Source organism: Apteryx mantelli, chromosome 34 (genome assembly GCF_036417845.1).
Source record: "Apteryx mantelli isolate bAptMan1 chromosome 34, bAptMan1.hap1, whole genome shotgun sequence".
NCBI classification, from domain to species: domain Eukaryota; kingdom Metazoa; phylum Chordata; class Aves; order Apterygiformes; family Apterygidae; genus Apteryx; species Apteryx mantelli.
The window spans coordinates 1,624,063-1,647,553 of record NC_090011.1 but is presented as its reverse complement, the minus strand read 5'-3'; the positions used below and the strand labels follow the sequence as shown (position 1 = coordinate 1,647,553).

At 55.6% G+C, this 23,491-nt stretch overlaps 2 protein-coding genes and 1 long non-coding RNA gene across 5 annotated transcripts; all 3 read left to right on the top strand.

Moving 5' to 3' along the window:
* The first annotated feature begins 2,540 nt into the window (after positions 1-2,540).
* LOC106496129 (uncharacterized) lies at positions 2,541-7,205 on the top strand. Of its 3 annotated transcripts, XM_067314324.1 has the most exons (3): positions 3,393-4,141; positions 4,775-4,960; positions 5,228-7,205. In XM_067314324.1, exon 3 carries the CDS (start codon positions 5,252-5,254, stop codon positions 6,956-6,958), a length of 1,707 nt encoding a protein of 568 aa, XP_067170425.1. In that variant the 5' UTR covers positions 3,393-4,141; positions 4,775-4,960; positions 5,228-5,251; the 3' UTR covers positions 6,959-7,205. The 3 variants fall into 3 exon arrangements, with proteins under 3 accessions (XP_067170426.1, XP_067170425.1, XP_013812181.2); XM_067314325.1 differs by lacking the exons at positions 3,393-4,141; positions 4,775-4,960 and adding an exon at positions 2,541-2,619; XM_013956727.2 differs by lacking the exon at positions 4,775-4,960.
* An 89-nt stretch (positions 7,206-7,294) lies between these two features.
* Positions 7,295-9,504, top strand: LOC136994905 (uncharacterized). The gene is made up of 2 exons (XM_067314326.1): positions 7,295-8,690; positions 8,886-9,504. Exons 1-2 carry the CDS (start codon positions 8,446-8,448, stop codon positions 9,415-9,417), a joined length of 777 nt encoding a protein of 258 aa, XP_067170427.1. The 5' UTR covers positions 7,295-8,445; the 3' UTR covers positions 9,418-9,504.
* A 10,219-nt stretch (positions 9,505-19,723) lies between these two features.
* LOC106496126 (uncharacterized) lies at positions 19,724-22,052 on the top strand. The gene is made up of 3 exons (XR_010886703.1): positions 19,724-19,791; positions 20,635-20,673; positions 21,766-22,052. It is a non-coding gene; the product is annotated as an uncharacterized lncRNA (long non-coding RNA).
* Positions 22,053-23,491: the final 1,439 nt, after the last annotated feature.

Genomic DNA, 23,491 nt, shown 5'->3' with positions numbered 1-23,491 from the left:
GAGCATCCTGCAGGGTGAGCACCCAGCACCCAGCCCTGAGCACCCCCGCAGGCTGAACACCCAGCCCTGAGCATCCCTGCAGGCTGAGCACCCAGCACCCAGCCCTGAGCATCCCTGCAGGGTGAGCACCCAACCCTGAGCATCCTGCAGGCTGAGCACCCAGCACTCAGCCCTGAGCACCCCTGCAGGCTGAGCACCCAACCCTGAGCATCCTGCAGGCTGAGCACCCAGCACCCAGCCCTGAGCACCCCTGCAGGATGAACACCCAGCCCTGAGCATCCCTGCAGGCTGAGCACCCAACCCTGGGCATCCTGCAGGCTGAGCACCCAGCACCCAGCCCTGAGCACCCCTGCAGGATGAACACCCAACCCTGAGCATCCCTGCAGGGTGAGCACCCAGCACCCAGCCCTGAGCACCCCCGCAGGCTGAACACCCAGCCCTGAGCACCCCTGCAGGCTGAGCACCCAGCACCCAGCCCTGAGCATCCCTGCAGGATGAACACCCAGCCCTGAGCACCCCTGCAGGGTGAATACCCAACCCTGAGCACCCCTGCAGGCTGAGCACCCAGCACCCAGCCCTGAGCACCCCCGCAGGCTGAACACCCAGCCCTGAGCATCCTGCAGGGTGAGCACCCAGCACCCAGCCCTGAGCACCCCTGCAGGATGAACACCCAGCCCTAAGCACCCCTGCAGGCTGAGCATCCAGCCCTGAGCACCCAGCCCCCAGGGCTGATCCCTTCCCCCCGGGGCATTTGAGGATGCTCCCATCCCAAAGTGATTTACACCCCGCTCACCCAGCACATCCCCAAGAAACTCCAACAAACCACAAATCCTGAATTCTTTTATGTCTCCTGGCCAGCAGGATGTGGACCTTCTCTTGCATTTATTAATGTACCCAGACACTTGCACACCCTCGGTACCCCCGGCTGATTTTGCACCCTCCGCCGCGGCCGATGGGCATGATGGGGAAACCTTCTTGCTCCCTGCACCTACCTGCCTGCGGGACATACGTCCTGTCCAAGAAAAATACAACCCACCCCCCCCAACCCTCCTGCAATGTCCCTTCCAGCTCTCTCCCTATGCCTGTCCCTTCTTTGCACCCTCTCCCCTGTATCAAGCCCAGTGGATTTTGGAGATGTTCCCAGACCCTTGTAAAGACCAAACCTCTAGGAGATCCAACCAAAACCCAAAGCATATTTACACCTTTCATCTGCAAAGAAGTCCCTAGCAGACAAGCTTAGATGCAAAAAGGTTTATGCCGCACATCCGAGTCTGGCAGCGGTGTTTTTTTTTCCAGGGGAATGAAGCTGTCTGAGCCCCAAAGGGATTTTTTTAGGGTTTGCGGCTCTTTTTGCAAAGAGTTTTTGTGCTTGCAGGGGATGGGTGCCTGTTCTTGGGTGCTCACGTCACGGTACCTACCCAGGGCCCATCGGGGACTTACAGAAAGGGGCCTCATCCTGCACAGATGCCCACCCCAGCACACCCTCCACCCCTCTCTGCCCCTGTGCGAGTCCCTCCGCAACCCTCGGGGCTCTGCACCCCATGCAGCACCCTCCTCTTTGCACCCAGGCAGCCTCCTTCCCTTTGCACCCCCTCCCTTTTGTACCCCCGTGCACCTCCTCCCCCTTGTACCCCCCCCATCTTTTCGCCCCCATGCACCCTCTCATTTTTGCACCTGCTCCCTTTTGCACCCACCTCCCCTTTGCACCCCCATACACCCATTCCCCTTGCACCCCCATGCACCTCTCTTCCCCTTGCACTTCCCTTTCCCCTTGCACCCCCTCCCCTTTGCATACCCTTGCAGCCCCCTATCTGCTTGCACCCCCTTCCCTTGCACCCCCATGCATCCCCTCCCCTTTGGACCCATCAGCCCTCTACCCCTTTGCACCCCCCTTCAGGCCCCTAACCCCTTGCACCCCCCCTTTGCAGCACCTTCCCCTTGCACCCTCATGCATCCCCTCCCATTTGCATCCCCCTTCAGTCCCCTACCCGCTCCTCCCCTTTGCACCCTCCTTCCCCTTGCACCCCCTGCCCCTCCCCCCATTTCCCCTCGCCCTCCCCACCTAGCTCGCAAAACCCCCTTGGCCCATCTCGGCCGCCGTATCGGCGGCAGGCAGCGGGGCGCAGGGCGCTTCCTCTCCGCAGAGACCGGAACCCCCGGCAGCGCGGCCCATTGGGCGTCCGCGCTGTCAATCGCGGATAGACACGGCCGGAACCGCCCTCCCTGCCAGAGGTGGTGCCGAACGCGTTAAAGAGCGTCTTTACCCGCCCCTCGGGCAGGAGGCGGGAGTGACAATGAAGGCGGCCAATGGCAAGGAGGAAAGGAGAAAGGGGGCGGGGCTATGAGCAGACGGTCACGCCCCATGGGGGCAGGGTGCTCCTCCGCTCCTCCGTCACAAAGCGGGAGTGACAGTGAGACGAACCAATCGCAAAGAGAGAAGAAGGAGCAGCGGGGCGGGGGCGGGGTGAGCCCGCCCCGTGGTAGGGCCCCGCCCCGCCCTCTCTGCCGGAGGCGAGAGTGACAGCGCGGCGGGCCAATGGCCTCACGGGAAGGGGGAGGGGGCGGGGCGAACACGCCCCCCCCCCCCACGTGGGACCGCGGCGGTGGGGGCCGAGTGCGGTGAGTGGGGTGCGCGGCGCTGTACGGGGGGGGTTGGGGGTGCGGGTGCGCGGCGCTGTACAGGGGGGGTTGGGGGTGCGGGTGCTCGGCGCTGTACAGGGGGGGTTGGGGGTGCGGGTGCTCGGCGCTGTACGGGGGGGGTTGGGGGTGCGGGTGCTCGGCGCTGTACGGGGGGGGTTGGGGGTGCGGGTGCTCGGCGCTGTACAGGGGGTTGGGGGTGCGGGTGCTTGGCGCTGTACGGAGGGTTGGGGGTGCAGGTGCTCGGCGCTGTATGGGGGGGTTGGGGGTGCGGGTGCTCGGCGGTGTACGGGGGGTTGGGGGTGCGGGTGCTCGGCGCTGTACGGAGGGTTGGGGGTGCGGGTGCTCGGTGCTGTACGGGGGGGGGGTTGGTTTCGGTGCTTGGCGCTGTACAGGAGGAGTTTGGTCGTCGGTGCATGGCGCTGTATGGGACAGGTTTGGCCGGTCGGTGCACAGCGCTGCATGGGACAGGTTTGGCTGGTTGGTGCATGGCGCTGTGCAGGGTAGTTAGGTCATCAGTGCATGGTGCTGTACAGGACAAGTTTGGTCATCGGTGCACGGCGCTGTACGGGATGGTTTGGTCATCGGTGCACGGCGCTGTACGGGACAAGTTTGGTCATCAGTGCACAGCGCTGTATGGGATGGTTTGGTCATCGGTGCATTGTGCTGTACGGGATGGGCTTTGGTTGTTGGTGCACGGCCCTGTACAGGAGGGGTTTGATTGCTGGTGCACGGTGCTGTACGGGATGAGTTTGGTCATTGGTGCATTGTGCTGTACGGGATGGGCTTTGGTTGTTGGTGCACGGCCCTGTACAGGACGGGCTTGGTCGTCGGTGCACAGTGCTGTATGGGAAGGGTTTGGTCATCATTGCACGGCGCTGTACAGGATGGGCTTGGTCGTTGGTGTACAGCGCTGTACAGGATGGGCTTGGTCATCGGTGCATGGTGCTGTACGGGGTGGTTTGGTCATCGGTGCACAGTGTTGTACGGGATGGGCTTGGTCGTTGGTGCATGGCGCTGTATGTGAGGGGTTTGGTTGTTGGTGCGCAGCGCTGTTTGGGGTAGTTTGATCATCAGTGCACAGTGCTGCACGGGATGGGTTTGGTTGTCAGTGCACGGCGCTGTATAGAATGGGTTTGGTCATTGGTGCACGGCGCTGCACGGGGTAGTTTGGTCGCTGGTGCACGGCGCTGTACGGGGTAGTTTGGTCATTGGTGCACGGTGCTGTACGGGACGGGCTCGGTCGTTGGTGCACAGCGCTGTACGGGAAGGGTTTGGGGCTTTCGCTTCCTCCCTGCTCGGCGGCCCCGTGCCCAGGGCGGGTTGAGCTTCCTGGGTCAGCGGTGGCGGCGGAGCAGGAACCGTCTCCACGGGGCCGAGCATTGGCGCCCACCGGGCTGCGCGGGAGCAGCATCCGGGGGCGACGGGCCGAGGGCGCCCGGGCTCCGGACCCCCACGCTGGGGCCCTGTGGAAACGGCGCTGCTTTGCAGGGAGGTTTGAGAAGTGAGTTTTGCCTGAAAAACTCTCCTCCTCCTTCCTCTCTTTCTCTTCTGTCCTTCTTCTCTCTCTCGCTCTTGTTCTTTTTGACTTTTTTCTTTCTGTTTTTTTCCCTCCCTCTCTCCATCACTTCCTCTCTACTTTCTTCATTCTATCCCTCCCCCCATTTTTCCTTTCTCCCTTTTCTCCCTCTTCTTTGTTTTCTTTTCTCTTTCTTTCTTTTTTCTCTTCTTTCCTTTTTCTTTTCTTTCCTTTTTCTCTTTTCTTTTTTCTCTCTTTTCTTTTTTCTGTCTTTTCTTTCTCTCTTTTCTCTCTCTCTTTTCTTTCTTTTTCTCTTTTCTTTTTTCTCTTTTCTTTCTTTTTCTCTTTCTTCTCTTTTTCCTCTTCTTTCATTTTCTCCTTTTTCTTCTTCTTTTGTTTTTCTCCCGTTTCCTCTTCTTTTGTTTTTCTCCCCTTTCCTCTTTTCCTTCTTTTCTTCTTTCTTTTCTTCTTTCTTTTCTCCCTCTCTTTCTCTCTCACTTTTCTTTCCTTCTTTATGTCTCACTTCTTTTCTTCTCCCCTCCCCTCCCCTCCCCTCCCCTCCCTCTCCCTCTCCCTCTCCTCCTCATCCCCTTCTCTTCCCTCCTCTCCTCCTGACAGGTTTCCTCGGTGCCCTCTGTTCCCCAGTGGAGCCTCTCTGCGATGCTCCCGGCACCTCCCTCCACTGCCACGCGTCTCGGCATCCCACCCCGTTGCCGGTCCGCTGGGGAAACGGACTGATCCTGAGCCCCTTCGGGGCTGTGCGTGGGATCTGGCTCCATGGCTCATGGTGCCAGCGCTTTCTAGGTGCGAGTCCCTGCGGGCGCCCACCTGGGCAAGGGTGGGTGCAACCTGCTGGGCAATGCAAAGTGCTTGAACTCTTGCAAATTGTGATTGTGCCCATTTTGGGATAGCTTCTGCCATAGATGCAGAAATGTTTGGGCTTGTTTCACAGGCCTCTGGGGCGTTTGGGATGCATCCAAGCATCCCCATGCAGGCGACGGGTATGAGATGGGAGAACACCCACAGGAGCACTGTTTTGCAGGTTTTCACTCTCCTTCTTCTTGCTTCCAGGCTGAGCCGAGTCTTGCCCGGATCATGCCGAAGCGGAAATGCAAATTTACCGAGGAGCTCCAGGCCAAATACCCCTGCTTCCGCGTGGGCCGGGAGAGATGGGAGGCCGAGTGCCTGGTGTGCCAGGGGGGCACCTACGTCTCCGTGGCCAACAAGGGCTCCCTCGACCTGGAAGCCCACGTGCAGTCCATGAAGCACAAGAGGAACGTGCTGGGGGGCGGCTCGGCGGCCAGGCTGGCCGGCTGCTTCCTCCCTGCTGACTGCCAGCCCTTCGATGTGGCATCCGAAAATGACCTGGGCTTCTCCACCACTGTGCTCCAGGACTGCTGCAACTCCCTGGCCGGCTCGCCTGGCTTGGCCAAGATTCCTGAGCCTGGCGTAGATGTCTTGGGCTTGCAGATCAAGACCGAGGAGAGGTTGGAGGAGGCGCTGGCTCCCTTTGGGCTCGACCGCAGCGCGGGGGACCTGCTGGATGGGGTCCCGTTCTGCGGGGTGGCCCTGGGTGTCAGCGCCGGCGATGGAGGGATGCCGTTTCCCATCCAAATCCGGTATTTTGACTGGAAGAGGGGTGGCCTGCAAATGAGGATGATGGCTGTGGAGCCAGAGCCGGGCGAGCCGGTGCCTGCCGCCACTGCCGCCGTGCTCGCTTGGGAGATCTTGGAAAGGCACGGCCTGCGTCAGAAGTGCGTCGCGATAGTGGGTGACAGCCGTAACGCCATGTTCGGGGGGCTGGGGCCGACTGATGTCCCGGCCAACGTCCCTGGGCTGCGGGAGCTGCTGAAAGGCGCTTTCATCGCCACCGACTGCCCCGCGCACATCCTCAGCAATTGCATCCAGCACGGGGCAGATAGCCTGGAAGTCGACATCCAGTCCATCGTCTGGAAGATCTACACCTATGTCTCTGTCTATGCTGTGTGGACAGAGCCGCTGAAGGACTTCTTGGAGTTTGCCAAAAGGGAGTACCGGCGGTTGCTGTATCACGGCAGGACGCCCTGGCTGCTGCTGCTCCCGGCGATCACCCGGCTGCTCCAAGCATTCCCAGCCTTGAAGTCTTTCTTCCTCTCCCTTAACAAGCCCCCCTTTGCCATCAAGAGTTTCTTCGAGGACGACTTCAGCGAGATCTATCTGCAGCACCTGGCCTCGCAGGTGGCCGTCTTCGACATGCACCTCAAAACCCTAGTGAGGGAGGACAACTCTCTTTCAGAGGTGCTCAGCATCCTGGCCTCGGTCCGTCGCACCCTCCTGGAGCGCCGAGCCCACAACTTCATGTCACTGCGGGTGAAGGAGCTGCTGGCAGAGAGGCGCGCCGCTGGGAGGGACAGGCAGTGCGATGCCTTCTGCCGCTGCGTGCAGGGCCTCTATGTGGCTTTCGTCGAGTACCTGGACGCCCAAACGGGGCAGTTCGACGCGCTCTCTTGTTTCCAGTGGATGCAGCTGCGGGGGCCTCCGTCATGGGAGGACGTGGAGGGCTGCATCAAGTACTTGGCGGACCGTGGGGTCGTGGTGGACGACAGTAAGTGCTTCGATCAGTTCTGCCACCTCATCACCTTCCTGAGGGACTGCAAAAGCATCAGCGATTTCGGCGCTCTGCAAACCCACCAGAAATGGGTACGCTTCTTCAGCAGCTCCCGCAGCTTGGCTGGCCACTCGGAGCTCCTGAGGATGGCTCAGGTTTTCTTCGCCATCCCCTCTTGTGGGGCCGACTTCCCAAGGGGACTTTTCCTTAAGTGAAGCCCACAGGACCAGGCATGGATCTGCCATTTCTGGGGAAGATGTCCCCTTGGCCGGACTAACGGGAAGCCTGTGGCTTACAAAGATGGTTCTGCATCGATAGACCCTATCTCTGTTTTTTTTAATCAGTCAGACAACCAGGAAGGATTAGTTGTCGGTGTTTTTAAGGGCTGTACGCAATCCGCAGGAGAGGTGATTTTGCTCTTGTGGATACCTTGTGCAAATAAATACTTCTGGCGTGCCTGAATGCATTTCTCTGCCTGCTCGTGCAACGGCAGCTGCTTTGCTTTTTGCAGTGCAGCAGCTCTGCCAGGAGCCTGGTTCGAGAGGAGTGATTCGAACGAGCTCTCTGAGCTCAGATGGGCCTCTCGGGGATGCCAACCATGGACCGAACGAAGCCCTTAGAGAGGTTGTTGGGGGGGTCAGTGTGGGCCCATATATCTGATCTATGCTCTGATCATCTGTGGGGTGAAGAGGGGTAGCTGGAGGTGAGATAGCTTCCAGGGTGGAGGTCGGCCAGGACTCAAAGGACTTGTTTCTTTGGTTGGAAAGAGGGAGGGTGAGTCTCTTGCCTTGCACTTACAGCTTCCCCCAGGGCGCTAAGCTTGGATGCAAGCCCTGAAAAACAGAGCTCAATGGCTCTGCTCCAGCTCTATCTGAGGGATGGAAAAGGCTCTTGTGATGCCACTGAGGCACCTGGAGATCTCGGAGAAGCTTTTGGGGTGGGGTGACTTTATCACCTGCCCGCCCATTTTGGTCGTGTCCTCTGGGGTGTGTGAAGGGCCCTCCCAAGACCAGATGTAAGAAAACACGTGATGAAGAGAGTCCTGCCCTCCTTCTGCCACTCACCGCCCTCGCGCCATAAGCAAGAGGATTTATCTTGGGGATGCAGGGCACCTGAGACATTTGTTGCCTATGCTAGTAAACACAGCAGAGAGAAGGTGCCCAGCCAGCAGGTATTAAAGTGAAATAAATATTTGCTCATTTGGAGCATTAAGATTCACTTGCTGCCAAAGTATCCTTCATATATGTGTATGTCCACATGCGAATATCTTCCTCCCTTGCAGTTTTCCTCCTGTGATCGCCCTGCAACTTGTGCAGCTGGCAGCTGCCGAAGCAACGGGTCATGAACATGCACGGCCTCAACCCGTCGGTCTTCCAGCCTCTGGATTTACAGCGAGACTCCAGGAAAACCCTCCTGCCTGCTTATCTGTGCCATGGGCGAGGGCTTCCTTCCCGGTTTATCATTAGGCACGCAGCAATTAATTGCTCCTTCCAGCTTTTTACCAAACAGAGGGTGAACCTCTGTCCTATGTAACTTCACAGTTCCATCTGGTAGTCAGAAAAAGCTCTCTAAGTTAATGCTATCCCTGCCATCATGACACCAAATTGCAGCAGATTCAGGGCTCTGCCTTGAAAGCAATCGCAAGAACAGCACTGTCTGTCCGAAAGTGCCCTGCCCTTGAATTTGTCACTGACAAGTCACAATGTTGACGCAAGCACACCCTGCCCAGGGGAGGACTTTGCCTGGGTGTGATGAGAAGGTTGCTTTTGGTCAGCGCTGTGGTTTCCTTCTCCAGAGCCTGCCTTCCTCCAGAGAGCTGGTTGGAGCAGCCACCCTCTGTTCCCCGCTAGACATCTGGACGCTGCCCGAGATGAGCTCTCTTTTTGTGCGGAGCGTGGAAATTGAGATAGCCAACAAAACCCGGAATGTGACCCTGCATACCCCCAGGTAATGCTGCAATAAACAGCTCCCTGGCAGGTGAGAGGGTACAGGGGGGAGGTGAATGCGAGGGGTGGAAAAAACATTGCCAGAGAGGACACCCAGGATTCATGCAGAGTGCCGAAGTCAGAGTATTTTCCTTGGGGCACGTAAAATATGTCCAAGTGCTCTCCCCTTTCCTCCTCAACTGTGCTTTCCTTGCAGGAGCTACTGCTACAGTGGCTACAGCTATATACCACCCAGTCCCAAGATCCCCCCTGGTGCCACGGAGAGCTGCCAATTTGCTAATGTAGCGCTCAGCTTCCGGGGGAGTGTGGGGATCCTGGTGTATGAGGCAGACACCTTCACACTGGCCATCCTCTTTTCCAACCCCTATGACTACAACATTTTCTATATGGAGGTTGCCCTGGAGATCTCCATGGAAAAAGCCCACCTCGGCAACTTGGAGGATGTCTACAAGAGGATGTACAACAGCGTGCCCACTGGCAACGTTAATGGCACCACCTTCCAGCGAGCCAAACTCCATGCATGCCAGGAGACCCTCATGGTCTCCGCCAACCATGTGCAGGTCATGGCCACCATGTCCAGCGCTGCTAACTCAGTCCTGAAAGTAATTGTGGAGGATAAAGATAGTCCCCCCCCATATTCAGAGCAAGCACCACCTGGTAGCCTTGGGCAGTATCAGCCTCGGCCGAAGAATTGGAAGAACCTGCTCAAAGGCAAGACGGGCAGGTGATATGTGCTCTCTGTTTTGGTTCTTGCTTGCTTTAGATGCCAGGCAACATGTGCTTCCTTCAATAAAGGCTAAAGCCAAGTATCCAGACTGGTGCTGTGTTGCTCGAAGGTAGGGGACTCAGAAGGCCATGGAGGAGGGAGGATGCTTCTGTCACCTCCTAGCTGCCTTTTTAACTGGTTCGGAGGACTCCCCTTTGAGCAATGAGGACTGGAAGCAGGGTTTGAAGGTCCTGCACAGAGTTGGGTGGGCTATGCTGTGCCTGGGGCTTGGGAGCTTGCTTGCACCCTCTGCCTAGGGGAAAGCTCCTCTCCTCAAGGAGTTCTCTTTGGTTAGAATTACAGCTTAGATTTCGTTATGATGTTTCTCCATGCTGGGTTCAAAAAGCTACCGTAGCCCTACATCTAACAGACCATCCCTCTGTTTGTTGTTCCCATGGCCATTGTGCCAGTCTATCAGTCATCTCTCTCATAACATGACTCGCCTCTGCTTGTCCATCCATCTGCCTGCCCATCCATCTACCTGCCCATCTACCATCCCTCCATCGTCTCTTGTAGAAGGGTACATTTTTGAGGTGAAAAGCTGGTGTAACTGGACTAGCTCCAGCCAGGTACTGGGAGCCATGGCCAGCTATGTTTTGAGCAAAATTTCTTTTGGGTTCTGTTGTTCCCCTTCTTGTGCATCAAAGGAGGAGAGAACAGCTCTGGGCTTCCTCATGTGCTGCTGCTTATCTGATGAGGTTAGTGGTTACCATGAATTGTGTCACATTCAGCTATGAGATATTGCCTTCCAGGGTTACCATTTCCTTCTGATGAACAGATTTTGCTCAGGGCTTTTTTCTTTTTGTTTGGCTTTGTGGTTGGAAGTGGCAACGGCAGCCAAGCAAACCAAAGAGCATCGCGGTGACCTGGGGGAGCAGAGGTGGACAGGGTCTCATGGGCTGTGGTTTAGCTGAGGCCCTGCGGGCAGAGGTGAGAGCAGGATGAGGTCTGAAGGGTTTTGTGGGTAAGAATGGCACAAGACAGCTCTGAAATGCAAATCTATGCCTTTTTTTTTGGCCCTGGATCCCCCAACAGTTATTGTCTGAAGGGTTCAATGCAGCTGAAAGGGGGAAAGAGCAGAGTGAGGCGGAGATGTCTCCATCACCATGTCCGATGACCTGACACCCCCCCACTTTCCTCCCTCCAGAGAGTGGTATTAGGGGCAGGGCGATATGGAGCAAACCCAGCTTCTCCCCTTTCCCTTCACCCTTTGTCCCTGTTGAATGGGTCTGTTGCATCAGGTGTTTGGTGAACAGTGTGCAAAATGGCTCTGATGGAGAGTCCTGCCAGGTGTAGCCTCTTCCTCTCTTGGGTGCTGCTGGCAAGCGGTTCTTTGTGCTGGCTGTGCCTTTGCGAAATGCAGTCCAGCCCTTACATCTTTATGGGCTCCAACCGTGCCTGTCTGAGGCAAGCTCTACAGCTGAGACTCCCCTAGGACTCTGGCTCCTAGCTGCATCTGGTGGAGGATCTCAGCTCCTAGCCTTTCAGAGACCACTAAAAAGGACCAAGAATCAGAGGGTGAAGCACCTTTTTAATGAATGCACCTTCTTGCTCCTGATCCACTGCAATGTTCACAGCTGCTCCCAGGAGCCTGGAGCAAACTCTGCTGGCTCTGGCAGTAGAGCTGCATTTTGTGGCTGAGTGCTGTGTCTCTGGGGCTGCAGATGGAGCAGCTGGGTGCTCAGGACACTGCAAAGGCTGAGGAGGTGCTTTCGGCAATTGCCTACACAGTGCAGGTGGCACTGACCCAAGGCATATCATCCTGGGCCAATTACCCCTGACATGGCTGTGGGGCACTGCAGATATCAGAGTGGCTTGTGCAGCAGTCCTCAGCACCCCAATGCATTTCTCTGGTCCAGCAGCAGGACTGCAAAAGGCTCCTGGACTTTTCTTCCTTCACAGTGTTTGTGAGGTGTTGTGACCTTCTAGCAGGAGATGAAAGCCTTTAACTTGGCCAGCTGGACTCGCTTTCCTGCAAGGCAGACGTAGCGATATGTGGGTAAACATGCTCGCAGAGAGGAACTACCACACCATAAACATGAGACAAACACAGCACCACGCCTGTGCAAGGGCTTTCAAAACAAGCCGAAGGACTGACAGCCCAGTTTATGCCTCCTAATCTTGAAGGCTGCCTTGAGCTGCTCACCTTAAGCATGAATGCACGTAAATGCAGGCTTGGTAACCACAGCATGGCACCATGCACTGCGCAACGGCCAGCCACGCTGACCGGGGCTGTTCTTACCTATCTGCAGCAGGAGATGGACCACAAGAGCCAGAGTCAGGAAAGAGAGAACCACAAAGGCCAGGCTGCCTGAGACTCCCAGCCCTGGGAGAAAGAAAGCAGCCAGCAGTGAGGAGGAGCACTGGTTCCCAGGGGACCCAGGCCAGGGGGGCAAAGCCAAGCTCTGCACCATCCCCACCATGTCCTCGGCTGCTTGGCTCATTTCCAATGATGCTAGGAAACCTGGAAAGCTGCCACTGTGTTGGTGCAAAGGGACCTGTACTCCAAACTCCCCCTCAAAGTGGGACTAGCTTCTGATAGCTTGGCCATGGCTTGGCATAACCCAGTATTGAAAAACTGCTGAGGTTGGAGACTGTCTGGCCTTGCTGGACCCATCCCAGGGCTACAGCTATCCCAGGGCTGCCCCACCTTCAAGGGAAACAAGCTTTTGCTAATGTCCTGTCCAAACTTCTCAAGCTACAAGTTGTAGCTGTTTGCTCTCATTATATTGTCTGCAAGGGCCGAGAGGAGTTTGGATCTGTCATTTTTTTTAAATGGAGCCAGACTTGCGTACTAAGAGGGTAGCTACCTTCAGCCTGCTGGCCGTGCTGCTCCTGACACAGCCTGGTAGTCACTTTGCTTTCCTTGCAGGAAGAGCTCATGGCAGAGTGTATTCAACCCAGGAATCCCCAGGTCCTGTATATTGGGAATATTGTCCCTTCCTCAGCTGATTTTCCCCAAGTCCCCATTGGTGAGCGATGGTGAGCTGAAGTGAGAATGCCAACACCGTCAGCGCTGCAACACCTATTTCAGGCCGCTTCAGGGAAAAGTTCTGTATACCCCCATGACCAGGGAAGGAAAAATGAGGAATTTCCATTTGCAAGGAAGCAGCCACCTTGGGTGGCTAAAAGCTGCTTTCTGGAAGCTGTGTTGTGCTGGAAGGCACCCAGGGGTAACACTGTGAGTCTTCCCATGAGGACGGGGGTGACCAAGTCCATGATAAGACCTGGCAGTCCTTGTGCTGCTGGCTAGCAGAGGATGGCACCCTCCCATTCCCCTTTCTGTGCCGCAGAGACTGTCCAATCTGGAGCAGGTAGTGACACCAGAACTTGGAAACTGGCATGCTTGGCCAAAATTTTATCCCGTGGGGTGCCACAGCAAGAACGGGGAATGCAACTTCTTACCTTCAGCTGCCAGCTCCGGACTCAGGGCAACGCTGTCATTCCTTGGAGCATCCTTCCTGCCTGGGGGACAAACACGCAGAGAAGGGGTCGCCCCCAAACCACCCTGTCCTTGTCACATCGTGGGGATTGCCAGAGCGCAGACAAACAGGGATTTGGGGGTGGACCCAGGATGCTCTACTATGGTTAACGAGGAACATTGCTGCACCAGGCTGATCTTGCTGGTAGGGTCCCAGCGGGGCTGCCACTGCAGGGCCCCTGAGCCTGTGCAATAGGGGCAGCCACTTCTGGGGTTGTTCAAGGGGTGTTCTGGATATGGGGCAGAGAAAACCTCCCCTTGTCCTTAATCCACTCACCTCCAGCACTCAGGAGCCACGGGACACTCAGCCTCGAAAGCTTGACCTGTCCGAGGCTGCTCAGGCGCAGGTACCCGCAGGAGTAGGTGCCGCTGCTCTCTGGGGAGAGCCGGAAGGTGAGCGTGGAGGTGAACTGCCCTTTCCCAACTGGGTGGTTTGCCAGCTCCACCCCGTTCTTGCAGAAGAAGATGCGGGCAACGGGGAAGTGGGAAAAAACAAGGCAGCGTGCCAGAACCAAGTCGCCTTCCTGAGCTGAAGAGCTGTTTGAGAAGAGTGCTGGTGGGGGAAAGTCACCTGAAATGGCAAAGAGACGCAGCTGTGGCATGCTAGCACAGAGGGAGAGGTGCTGGTGAGCAATGACTTTTAATCTCTCCGATGGCAGCATAGGCTTTGCAGCTGCCCCGGCGCTTTTTGATGGAAATAGAAAATTGAAGGGGAAAAAAGGAACAAGAGTTGGAAGAGCCTGTCCGTTTTTAGCCAGCCGGTGAGTCATGGAATAAATTTGAAAAAAAGTAAGAAATACTTTGACTCATGGAAAGCAAAAGCTCTGCTCATGTCAGGAATCAGCACTGAAGCAGGTAAAGACAGAAACAGACCTGGGAAGAAAAGAGCTGGAGGGTAAATATATTAAAAAATGTGGGTTTTAGTAACCAAAACAATTTTTGCTTCCTGGCTAAGTAGGCAGAACATTCTCAGGCAAAAATATGTAAAATGTGGGGGGACCGAAGCACTTAATGATGGTATTTCCAAAGGGAAATGTTTTCCCCTCCATTAATTTCTAGCCAATCTTTTGTGCTAAGGTGCAATTATATAATTAAAACTTGCAGCTGCCTCCATCAAAATGTTCCCGAGCAACTGTGATACCTTTCACAGTGCATCCACAGTCCCTACAGGAAAATCACATCTTTGGTGGGTTTGTTTTTTCTTTTAGTTTGCCCTCTAGCTTGAAAAGAAACCTCTTCCCACAGCTGCACAGAGGAAACTGCTTGACACAGAGCTAAGCAATGCCTTCCCCTTTGGGCAAGCATGCAGACACTGGGGTTTTCCAGGCTTGCAGCTGCCTTGTGGTCAATGAATCCCAGCCCCCATGGCCAGATGGTCACCAGGACATGCTGTGCCAGGGGATGGGAAGCAAGGTTGCAATTCTCCTTGGATGGAAGAGCCATAGTGGGTTTGGAGGGCCTGGAGAAATGAAGAGACAGCGGAGGAGTGTTTTGTTGCAAGCACAAGGGAGAGAGAAAGGCCTCATCCTGCTGCCATGCCAGAAACCACATGTCTGCTGCCACAGGATATCCAGGATCAGGTCTGGTTTTCTGGGCATTTCCCATGAGCTGATATCAGGCCACCTGTCCAGAACACACATGCAGTGCAGCATGGTGCAAAGCATGAGCATTGCAGTGCAGTCTCGGTAAGGTGTCAGGAATCGAGCCCCAAGCTTTCTCCTCTCACTGCCATGGCCCAGGACACATGCACATTTGTGTGTGTGTGTGTGTGTGAAGGGTATTTTTCTGACCATCCCCTCTGCGATGCACTCACCTGGGGAGCTGCAGGTCTCCGTCTCTATCTCGCTGGCACCTGTGTAGGGTAGCAGAAGGGGTTAGTCTAAGATGGTCTGCCAGGCTCCTTTGCAGCTGGTGTTTAGAAGAGGGCAGGCTGGCTGGTGTAGAAAGGGATACATCACTCTTAGGATGCTGGGGCAAGAGAACCTGCCCTGGGAAAGCTTGTAGAAGATGGGGACAGTTTGCTGCAGAGCTCTGCACAAAGGTCTGAAATCACTAGTGGGGATTGAAAGGGGCTTTTAAGTGATGCCTTGTCCTTTCCTGCCCGGCTAGGTACAGCCACACCTGTCCTATGCTTGGTCCTGCCCCAAGAGGGATACAATGCCATGTTCATGCACATGGCTCAATGCAAGGATAGGATTCCCTCCGTGGGAGCGTGGCACGTTTCTTACATCCCTGTTAGCAAGATAAGCCCTCCATGAACGTAGCAACCGGCCAGGGGATGCCCACACATCCCTCTAAGCACCTGACACAGCAGACACAGACCTTCAGACTGTCCATGAAGCTCTATGTTTTTAGACTCTTTGGACCCCTTAGCAATTGCTCCAGAGACTCATGGTTTTGCCTCTCAGATGGGGCTTTTTTTCCCCTAGTAATGACACCATGAAGGATTTCCCAGGGACTTGTGCTCTCATCCCTTGATGCCATCCTGGACGTGACTCTCAAAAGTGCCTCCCTGCGCACTGCTGGTGGATGTTGCTTTCTGGTCTCCACCTGCCACGCACGCGTTAGTGCCTGTCTGACCGTGCTGCAAGCCCACCCTTCTCCCAGAGCTGTGGAGAGGACCCAGGAGTCCTGATATCCAGGTCCTCCCCTGCAACACCCTACTGGGCAACCTGCCCACTTACCTGCAAGCCAGCTCAGCAAGAGCAGGGTACCAGCACCCCTGGCATCCCAGCTCCTTCTTGCCATGCCCAAGGCACGTCTGCACACAGCGCTGTGCTCCCCAGGATGAGGCTGCAGCGAAAGAAAGGGGAAGTAAAGGCTGGTTTCCTGCCTGTGATGCTTCGCTGGGGCATGACCCTGGTCTCAGGGAGGAGAATGCAAGAGGATGGGACAGGCAGGACACATACCTGCCGTGCTGGGTGCACCGCAGGCAGAAAGCACACACCCGGGCTTGCAAACTGTGGGGCAGCACCTGGTGCCTTGCTGCCCATGCTCCCCTGCAAAAGCCCCCAGAGAGGCTTGGGTGTGACTTTGCTTTGTCACAGCGTGTTGCACTATGTCTGTGAGCACCAGCCTCCATGGGAGACTCGAGGTATGTCACAATTTCCCCTGGGCTCAGCACAGTAGCACAAACCAATGCATGGCAGGTTTCCAACATCCTGAGGGCAAGGCTTCCTCCAAATTTCTCAGCCTGTACAGTCTCAGCCCTGAGATTCCTGTACTTCCACACATTGTACTGGAAATGTGCAATATCCGTTTGACATCTCTTGGACAAACAGAATTTCCTTTTTTTTTTTTTTTCCCCCCCCTAAAGAACCTCAGCTGATCAAGTCCAACCTGATCCCAAACAGGCATTTGTATCCCCTGCAAGGATTATCAGAGTGGCACCCAGCCTAGTACCTTGACCCTTAAATCTAACCTTTGGTAGGTGCAGCAGCCCGTTGTCTGGATCACTAGGACACTGTCATTTATAATCTTCTTCCCCCAGGCTTTCTGCCCCAACAACATTGTGCTGTTTGGCTTGTAGGTTCAGCTGCAGCCCAGGGACCACAGCAAGAAACCCCTCACACACACTTTTCTGTGAATACATGCTTGAGCCCCAGGGTTGCAGCCTGACCTCCCTGCAACCCTCTTTTCATCATTAATGCCCTAATCATCCCCTCTCCTATCTGTCAACGGGCAGTTATACCCAGGTGAACTGAATAGCCCTGCAGGCTCCACTGAGCTGGTGTGCAATCCAGTTTTGGTGCCATTTGGAGAGCCCAAGGGGAATCTGGGCTTATGAGGGAAACCCAGAACATCTCCAGAGTTGTTAAACACCTTTGCATGGGAAGAGGGCCCTGGATCTCCACTGTCGGGAGCTCAGGCTCTTGGCTTTTAAACTGTGCAGTGGGAGAAGGCTCCATAATCCAGTCTCCTCTTTGCTTGCCTGGGTGGAAAGGGGTCTACATGGCCCTGTATGCATCCTCTCCCAGGCTAGACACTCCTGACCCCACATACTCTCCCCATTTTCTGCGGAGTCCCTGTCCCCCTGGTTTTAGTCTCTGCACTGGGGAGCTCTGCCTCCCTGGAGGAATTCACCCTGGTGTGATCTGTCCTTCCCCAGTGGGTCTGTCCAGCCATCTGCAGGCAGATATGGAGATTAATCCAAGGAGAGGAAGCTTCTGGCCAAGGGCAGTTTGCATGTGTGGCTCTGAACTGGGGGCCAGATGCAGAGGGCATTGCACCAGTTGGCAAATCAACAGTGGGGCCTTTTTTTTCCCCTCCTGTCTTTTCTCACAGATTGCACCAAAGAAAAAGGCGGACAGTTTTCTTATCTCATTTCCACTTCCTTCCCTTTCTCTCCTCCCCTCCCACACACTTTTGTATTCTTCTCACTTTCGGTTTCCTTCTTGAATATACGCTTATGTTTCCTGCTCTGTGGTGTTTTGCAAGCCTTGTAGCCCAAAGAGTGAAACACGACATGGGGAGGGCTTAGGCCTGATGCTGGGGAGGTAAAAAGCCTGGACCTCTAAATCTGAGTGTATTCAATTGCATTTCCTGAGAGCGGGGTATAAAAAAGAGAAGAGAAGACTGCTGATTGCTGAAAAGGAAGAAGGATAAACATGACACTTAGATGGGAAACAGAAGTTTTGAGTGGGGAGATTTCAAAATTTCCCATGGAGAAGTGTGTGTGTGGGGAGATGTGGCTGAAGATGGAGTGAGGTCCCAGGAGTTTTGCAAGGCCTGTCAGGCCTTTCCAGGCTTTTTCAATAGAAAACAGTCACAGTCCTTCTTCCCAGAGCACAGAAGACTTTGGAAATTTCTGTTGTGTTTGGAAATCATTGCTGTTTTAAAGAAAAATGCAAGCAATAATCACCCAGAAGCTTTTGGAGCTAGTTTTCCCAGGTGTTCTGGGTCATATCATGCCTAACTGAAATGCACCTAAAGCAGTTTGAGAGAGAGCATTTCATATGGGCCAGAGCAGCCCTCTCAGGTCAAATTCTGAATTACTAAGTGGTGACTTGTTTCCTACTGCAATGGAAATTATAAAACCAGAAAACAGACCAAGAAAGACCAGAGCTTGCCTGCCTCCTATAAATAGTGCAAAGGTGGGCTGGGGCTTGTAAGCAGACTCGTGCAATGCTCCTGCACTGCTGGAGGTGCAACACTGGTGCGCAGGGATGCTGACACAAACCACTTCCTGAATTGTGGCTCCGCTCACAGGTCTCCTCACCACCTCCCAGCCCCACATTGCAGAGCTCTTTTTTTTTTTTTTTATCACTGTGGCCTCAGTCGGCCAGCTCCTGTGACACTCTGTTGGTCTCAGCCTGACAGGGTGCACCCCATAGCTCCATCCTTTAAGGGTGCTGCCAGAAGAGAAGGGGTTTTGGGAGCGTTGCTGAACTAGTCAAATCCCACATCCAGGGCTGAGCAGGACTTCTCTGCCATGCCACAACTTCGAGCATCATGGTGCAAACCCTGGGGAAGGGGTAGGGCATGGGGCAAGGAAATGCCCCTGTGCCAGGGCTATAGCTCCACGCAGCTGTTGTGACACCCCAAGAACATTTGTGATGAACATGGCCAGAAAGAGCATCAGGTTGCCCATCTGAGGGCCTATCTCCTGCGGGCAGTATCTGCTGCTTGGGGGCAGGGAGTGGCTTATTCTCCTCTTTTGGGTTGAATCATTTTTCCCAGGGAGGAAATCAAGCCTCCCACCAGAGATGCAGCTTGCTGGGAGTAACTCAGTGCATTAACCCAAACTCATGTGTGTGGTGGGGTGATTCTTGAGCATGTTCAGAGCTTGCAGAGAGATGAGACAGAGAGAGGAACACGGTCTGGCCTGGAGGAAGGGGTGGGTGTGAGCGATGTTTCGCTTTTCACTCAGAAGCGAGGGCCACGCTGGCCACAGACACACATCAGCCCCATCCTCAGATGTGACGCAGGATCCCACAGCCCTCAGTGCTGAGCAGAAAGCAGGGCGTCGGGGCAGACGATCACAGGGGATGCCTTCCTACAAAGCGTAAAGGTGCTTTGGGATAATATTTGGGGTCAGAGCCCCCATCCTGACTTCCCCACCATCCTATTGTGGATGCTCTGTGAGTCTGGGGTGGGGTGAGGGCTGTTTGCTTTAGGCTTTAGGATGGGGCCAAAATAGGCTGGGGCCGGGGCAAATGGGCTTTTGGGGGAACTGTGGAGAAGAGAAAAGAAAGTAATCTCAGGAGGTGATATAGTGTAAAGGCTAGAGTACTGATTTATTTGCAAACTTTAGCATACTTTTTTTCTTCCTCAGCCATGACCTTGTAATTGGCTTTGGATCAATTCCTGAGATTTACTGAGAATTTTAGCACTTCCAGGGGCATCAGCCTCAAACAACGAGCCTAATGACACGCTGGTCACTCCACATAGGGACCTGGGCAGATGCTCGCAGGTGAGCCTGGTTGCTGCCTCTCTGAATACTCACTCATCTGCTCTGCAATGCAGGTGCCGGTGTGACCACGCAGGACATCGGCAGCTCCCCAGGTGAGTCTGAACACGGGGATGTTCCCAGACAAGGGAGGCATGTGGGGAGCAGCGAAGGGATGAGAAAAGGGTTTTGTTCCCCAGGACTGAAGCCTTGGAGGAGCGACCATCCTGGATGCAAGCTGTTTTGCAGCCCTACAATCACTGATAGTAGCCCCTGACATCCCCCCATCACTGCCTCTTCTCTGGGTGACCTCCCGGCTCCTCAGCTGAACCTCCACATACCTTCTGCTCAGCCTGGTGACACAGTTCTCATCCACTGTTTTGTCTTTCCAGAGTCACCCATAACCCCAAACTTTTTTATGTAAGGACAGGATGGCGGTTCACAGCCTGAATGTTGAGCAGGGACAGGTGAGTTACTCTGTTCTCCTGAAGGTCTGCCAGGGGAGCACAGGGAGGTACATGTGTGGGTACCAGCACAGAGATGGGAGCAACTGGCTGAGGAGCTCTGCCTGCAGGCTCCCCAGAGCCTGGAAATCACGGGTGAGACGGGGCACTGAGGTGTGAGCAGGCACTCCAGGGCCCCAGCAGACCCTGGAGGAAGGAGAGGACTCTACCGGTGGCCTGTGTCCAGTTTTCCCTGTGGGACCTCGCTATGTCTGCAGGAGCTGGGGATGCTTGGGGTTGGGCTGCTGCTATGATCATATTTCAGCCCTGACTTTGCCACCTGGGGAGAGTTCCCCCAACACCATCCCAGTGACACCCTCACTGACCCTGCAGGGGATGGGGACCCGGGGCTCCGGTCTGTGTGAAGCCATCCACATTGTGGCTCTTAGAGGGCAAGGGGAAGGGATGCTAGAAGGGACAGGGCCATGCCAAGGAGTCTCTTGAGCCTCCATGAACCCCACAGATATTATCCCCTTCCCAGGAAGAGCATCCTGACCCTCTCTTGTCCCCAGCATGATGGAAGCAGGGGGGGTAGTGGGGCCAGATCTAAGTAGGACTTTAATCTTTATGATGCATTTTTTTATTTATCATGACATTTGTTAGAGTGACAGTAAGCGGATCCCCATGACTGCAACACAGTTGCATGGATTTTCTTGATTTTCCCTCATGGGGATCTGGCCATGGGTTTGTACTCCCTTTTCCACAAACATTTGCTCAGCATGGTTTGCAGGACGTGTTCTTGAGGGAGGTCTGTGCAAGTAGCTGGGGAGAGCTGGAGGCACTAACTTTGCCTGCTTTTCCTCACAGGCAGTGGGTCAAGGTCCCAGGAGGAGCCTTCAGCCAGAGGTGAGTGATTCCCTCCCTGTACACGCAGTTTCCCAGAGCATCGGGTCAAGCGATGCTGGGCTCTTGGCACGAGGGTGTGGGGTTCAGCAACCAGGCTCTGGTGCCTGAGGTCTCTGGGCTCTATGCAGATGTCCTGCTCTCCGCTTGTCCCCATCCTCACCCTGGCATTTCCTCTGCCCGAACACCCTCCACCCTCCAGATTTGCTCCTCCTCACCCTCCCCTGACACTGAACCCTTGGCTTTAGTCTCTCATGGGGTCCCTTCCTTCACTTGACTCCCTCCCAGTTTCTGCTGCCTCTAAAACACCCTCCTGCTCCTGCCATGCTGACCCCATGCTTGTTCCGTCCCCATCTGGTCCTTGCTCCGTTGTTGATGGGGGAGGTACAGAGGGACCCAGGCAATCCTGGGAGGCCCTGGGAAAAGCCCCAGCGACCAGGGGATTGTAAAGGGGCTTGGCCCTGCTCTCCCTGTGCCCGGCTCTCCCCTCAGCACTGACAAAACAGGAGCGCAAGAGGGACGGGGGCACCTGCCGTCACAGGGCTCCTGCCCTGTGGCTGTTGTGAGGATGGAGATGTGTGTTGGTGCAGGCAGGACATGGCTCCTGTGTCGTTCCCCCAGGGTGAGTGTCCCATCTCCGCTAAGGAGGGATGCCCTAGAGAAGGGATCCCCTCTCCCTCCAGCACCCACCTCTGCTGCAGACATGGGGCTGGGGGCTTGGGCCTCTGCAGTGCCAAACCCACAGAAAGCAAGGGGTGAGGATGCTGATGCACTCTGGCTGTGCCAGAGATGCTCCCAGGTCTCTCCCCTGCCTGTGGGAGTCTATGTCAGGGAAGCTGGAGAGATCTGCACCAGCTGGGTCTGTCCTCATGTCTCCAGGGAAGTGAGACATGAGCTCTGGGATCTGTTTGGTGTCTGGGATGGTCCCAGTGCAGGAGAGTGAGAGACTCATGACGTCTCCACTCCTTTCAGGCAGCAACCCCATGCATGAGACAGTTTTCTCATCCAGAGGTGAGAGATTGCTCATGAGTCCTTGCCAGCATGTCCTTTCTTCTGGACTTGCCTTGTTCACGCTGTGACCGTCCTCTCTTCCAGGGTCAGCTATGCCCCTTTGGGTCTGGATCCTGCGCTCTGCCCTCGCTCTGCTCCTCCTGATGTCTGCCCCCATCATCACCCTCGTCCTGGAGAGATGCACCCACTGTGCCACCAGAGCCAGCCCCACTGGGGCAGCCTAGAGACATCGCTGCCCCCATTGTCCTCTGATGCCCTCACTGTCCTGGCTCCCATCTGTCCGCAGGCCCTTCCCCCATTTCCGAGCATGGCCCGCATCATCCTCAGGCTCCCGCTGCAGCTGGATTCAAGCCAGCAGCCTGGAGGGATGCCCCAGGGACGCGCTGCCATTGCTGGGCTTTACTTCACTCACCCCTCCTCTGTCCTCACCTCCCTGATGAAGGGTAATTGAATCTCTCATCCCCCCAGGTGCATACAACCCCCACAGCCAGGTGGCTGACCCTCCTGCTCACAGAAAGCAGCCTGCCTGCTGCATGGTCCTCCCCTGCAGCTCAGGAGGACACAGGGCCTGGTTTCACGGTGGGCCCCCACGCCCCACATACAGCGATGCTCTCCAGGTCCTGCGTCACTTCAGTGCTTCCCATCACCCAAGGCTGGTACTGGCAGCCAAGGACAAGTCCCTGGGCACTGCCGGGGGGTTACGGTGTTGTGTGGAGGCACTTTCGTCTGCAGGGGGTCTGTGGAAGTGGAGCTATAAAGAATTTGTTCAAAAGTCATCAGTTCATCTTCTCGTCTCTGCTTGAGGCTAAACCCTCTTAATAGAGCTGGGCCAGCTGCTTAAAAAAGCCCTGGCTTTCAGGGCCACATGTGCTGGAAGGGAGCTGTGTCCCACAAGCTCCGCAACAGAAGGCTTTCCCTGTCTGCCGGCATCCCCCTGGTAAATGGGGCCAAGAGAATTGCAGAGCTGAGGGCAGTGCAGCTCATCTCACCACACACAGGGCAATGAAGTGGCCGTGTGGCACCCTCGCCACCCCATACTCAGCTGAACCTCCCCCAGGAGACATCCCCCAGCAAGGACACTGTGCCCGGGTGTGACTGCAAGGCGGTCAGAGGGTCAGATACCGGCATAGAGAGGCACTCAAGGCATGTGAGGGGTTAAACAAAGTAGATTTAGTGAAGAACTTGCACTCTAAACCATGTGGGGAGCTCCAGGAACCACACAGAGGGGTCACTGATGGGAGGCTGCGGGATGCATGGGTTGGACACCCAGGCAGGACGCACTCTTGTGTATCTTAAGGGCCCTTTTAACTACTAGAACTATTTCCTTATCTCGACTGTGCTACCGTTGGGTAGCTACTGGCTGTGAAGCAGCTAGACATCGGTGACAGAACAGAATATGCATGTCTGGCCTTGACGGGTTTTGGTCAGTGTGTAAAGAGCACGCTCTGGGGTTGGTTTCACACACTCTGCCAGTCCCCTGACTCCTCGCCAGATCTCCTGCAGGTGTTCTCACTACACTGGGGATATCCAGCTGCTGGGGAGATGGGAATGTGGACTTTCAACATAGCCTGGACGCTGTCTTTGGGGCTGTGCCTGCGATACAGCCTCTCCTGTGCTGAGACAGGGCAGGCGCTGGGCCAGATCCAGGCAGGCCTTCCCAGATCTTCTGGCTGCCCCCGACAATCCCCCAACCCCTATAGACACAGGCTGGCTCTTCCCAAACCTTGCACGGGGTCTCAGGCTGTCACATCCAAGCCACCCCCTGGGCATTCACCCCAATTCCTCCAGGCTCAGGCAGCTGGGAGCGCAA

Coding starts and splice junctions, on each gene's coding strand:
- LOC106496129 (XM_067314325.1), top strand. CDS start 5,252: ATGCCGAAGCGGAAATGCAAATTTACCGAGGAGCTCCAGGCCAAATAC.
- LOC136994905 (XM_067314326.1), top strand. CDS start 8,446: ATGTTGACGCAAGCACACCCTGCCCAGGGGAGGACTTTGCCTGGGTGT. Junction 8,691..8,885: donor GTGACCCTGCATACCCCCAG/GTAATGCTGCAA, acceptor CTTTCCTTGCAG/GAGCTACTGCTACAGTGGCT.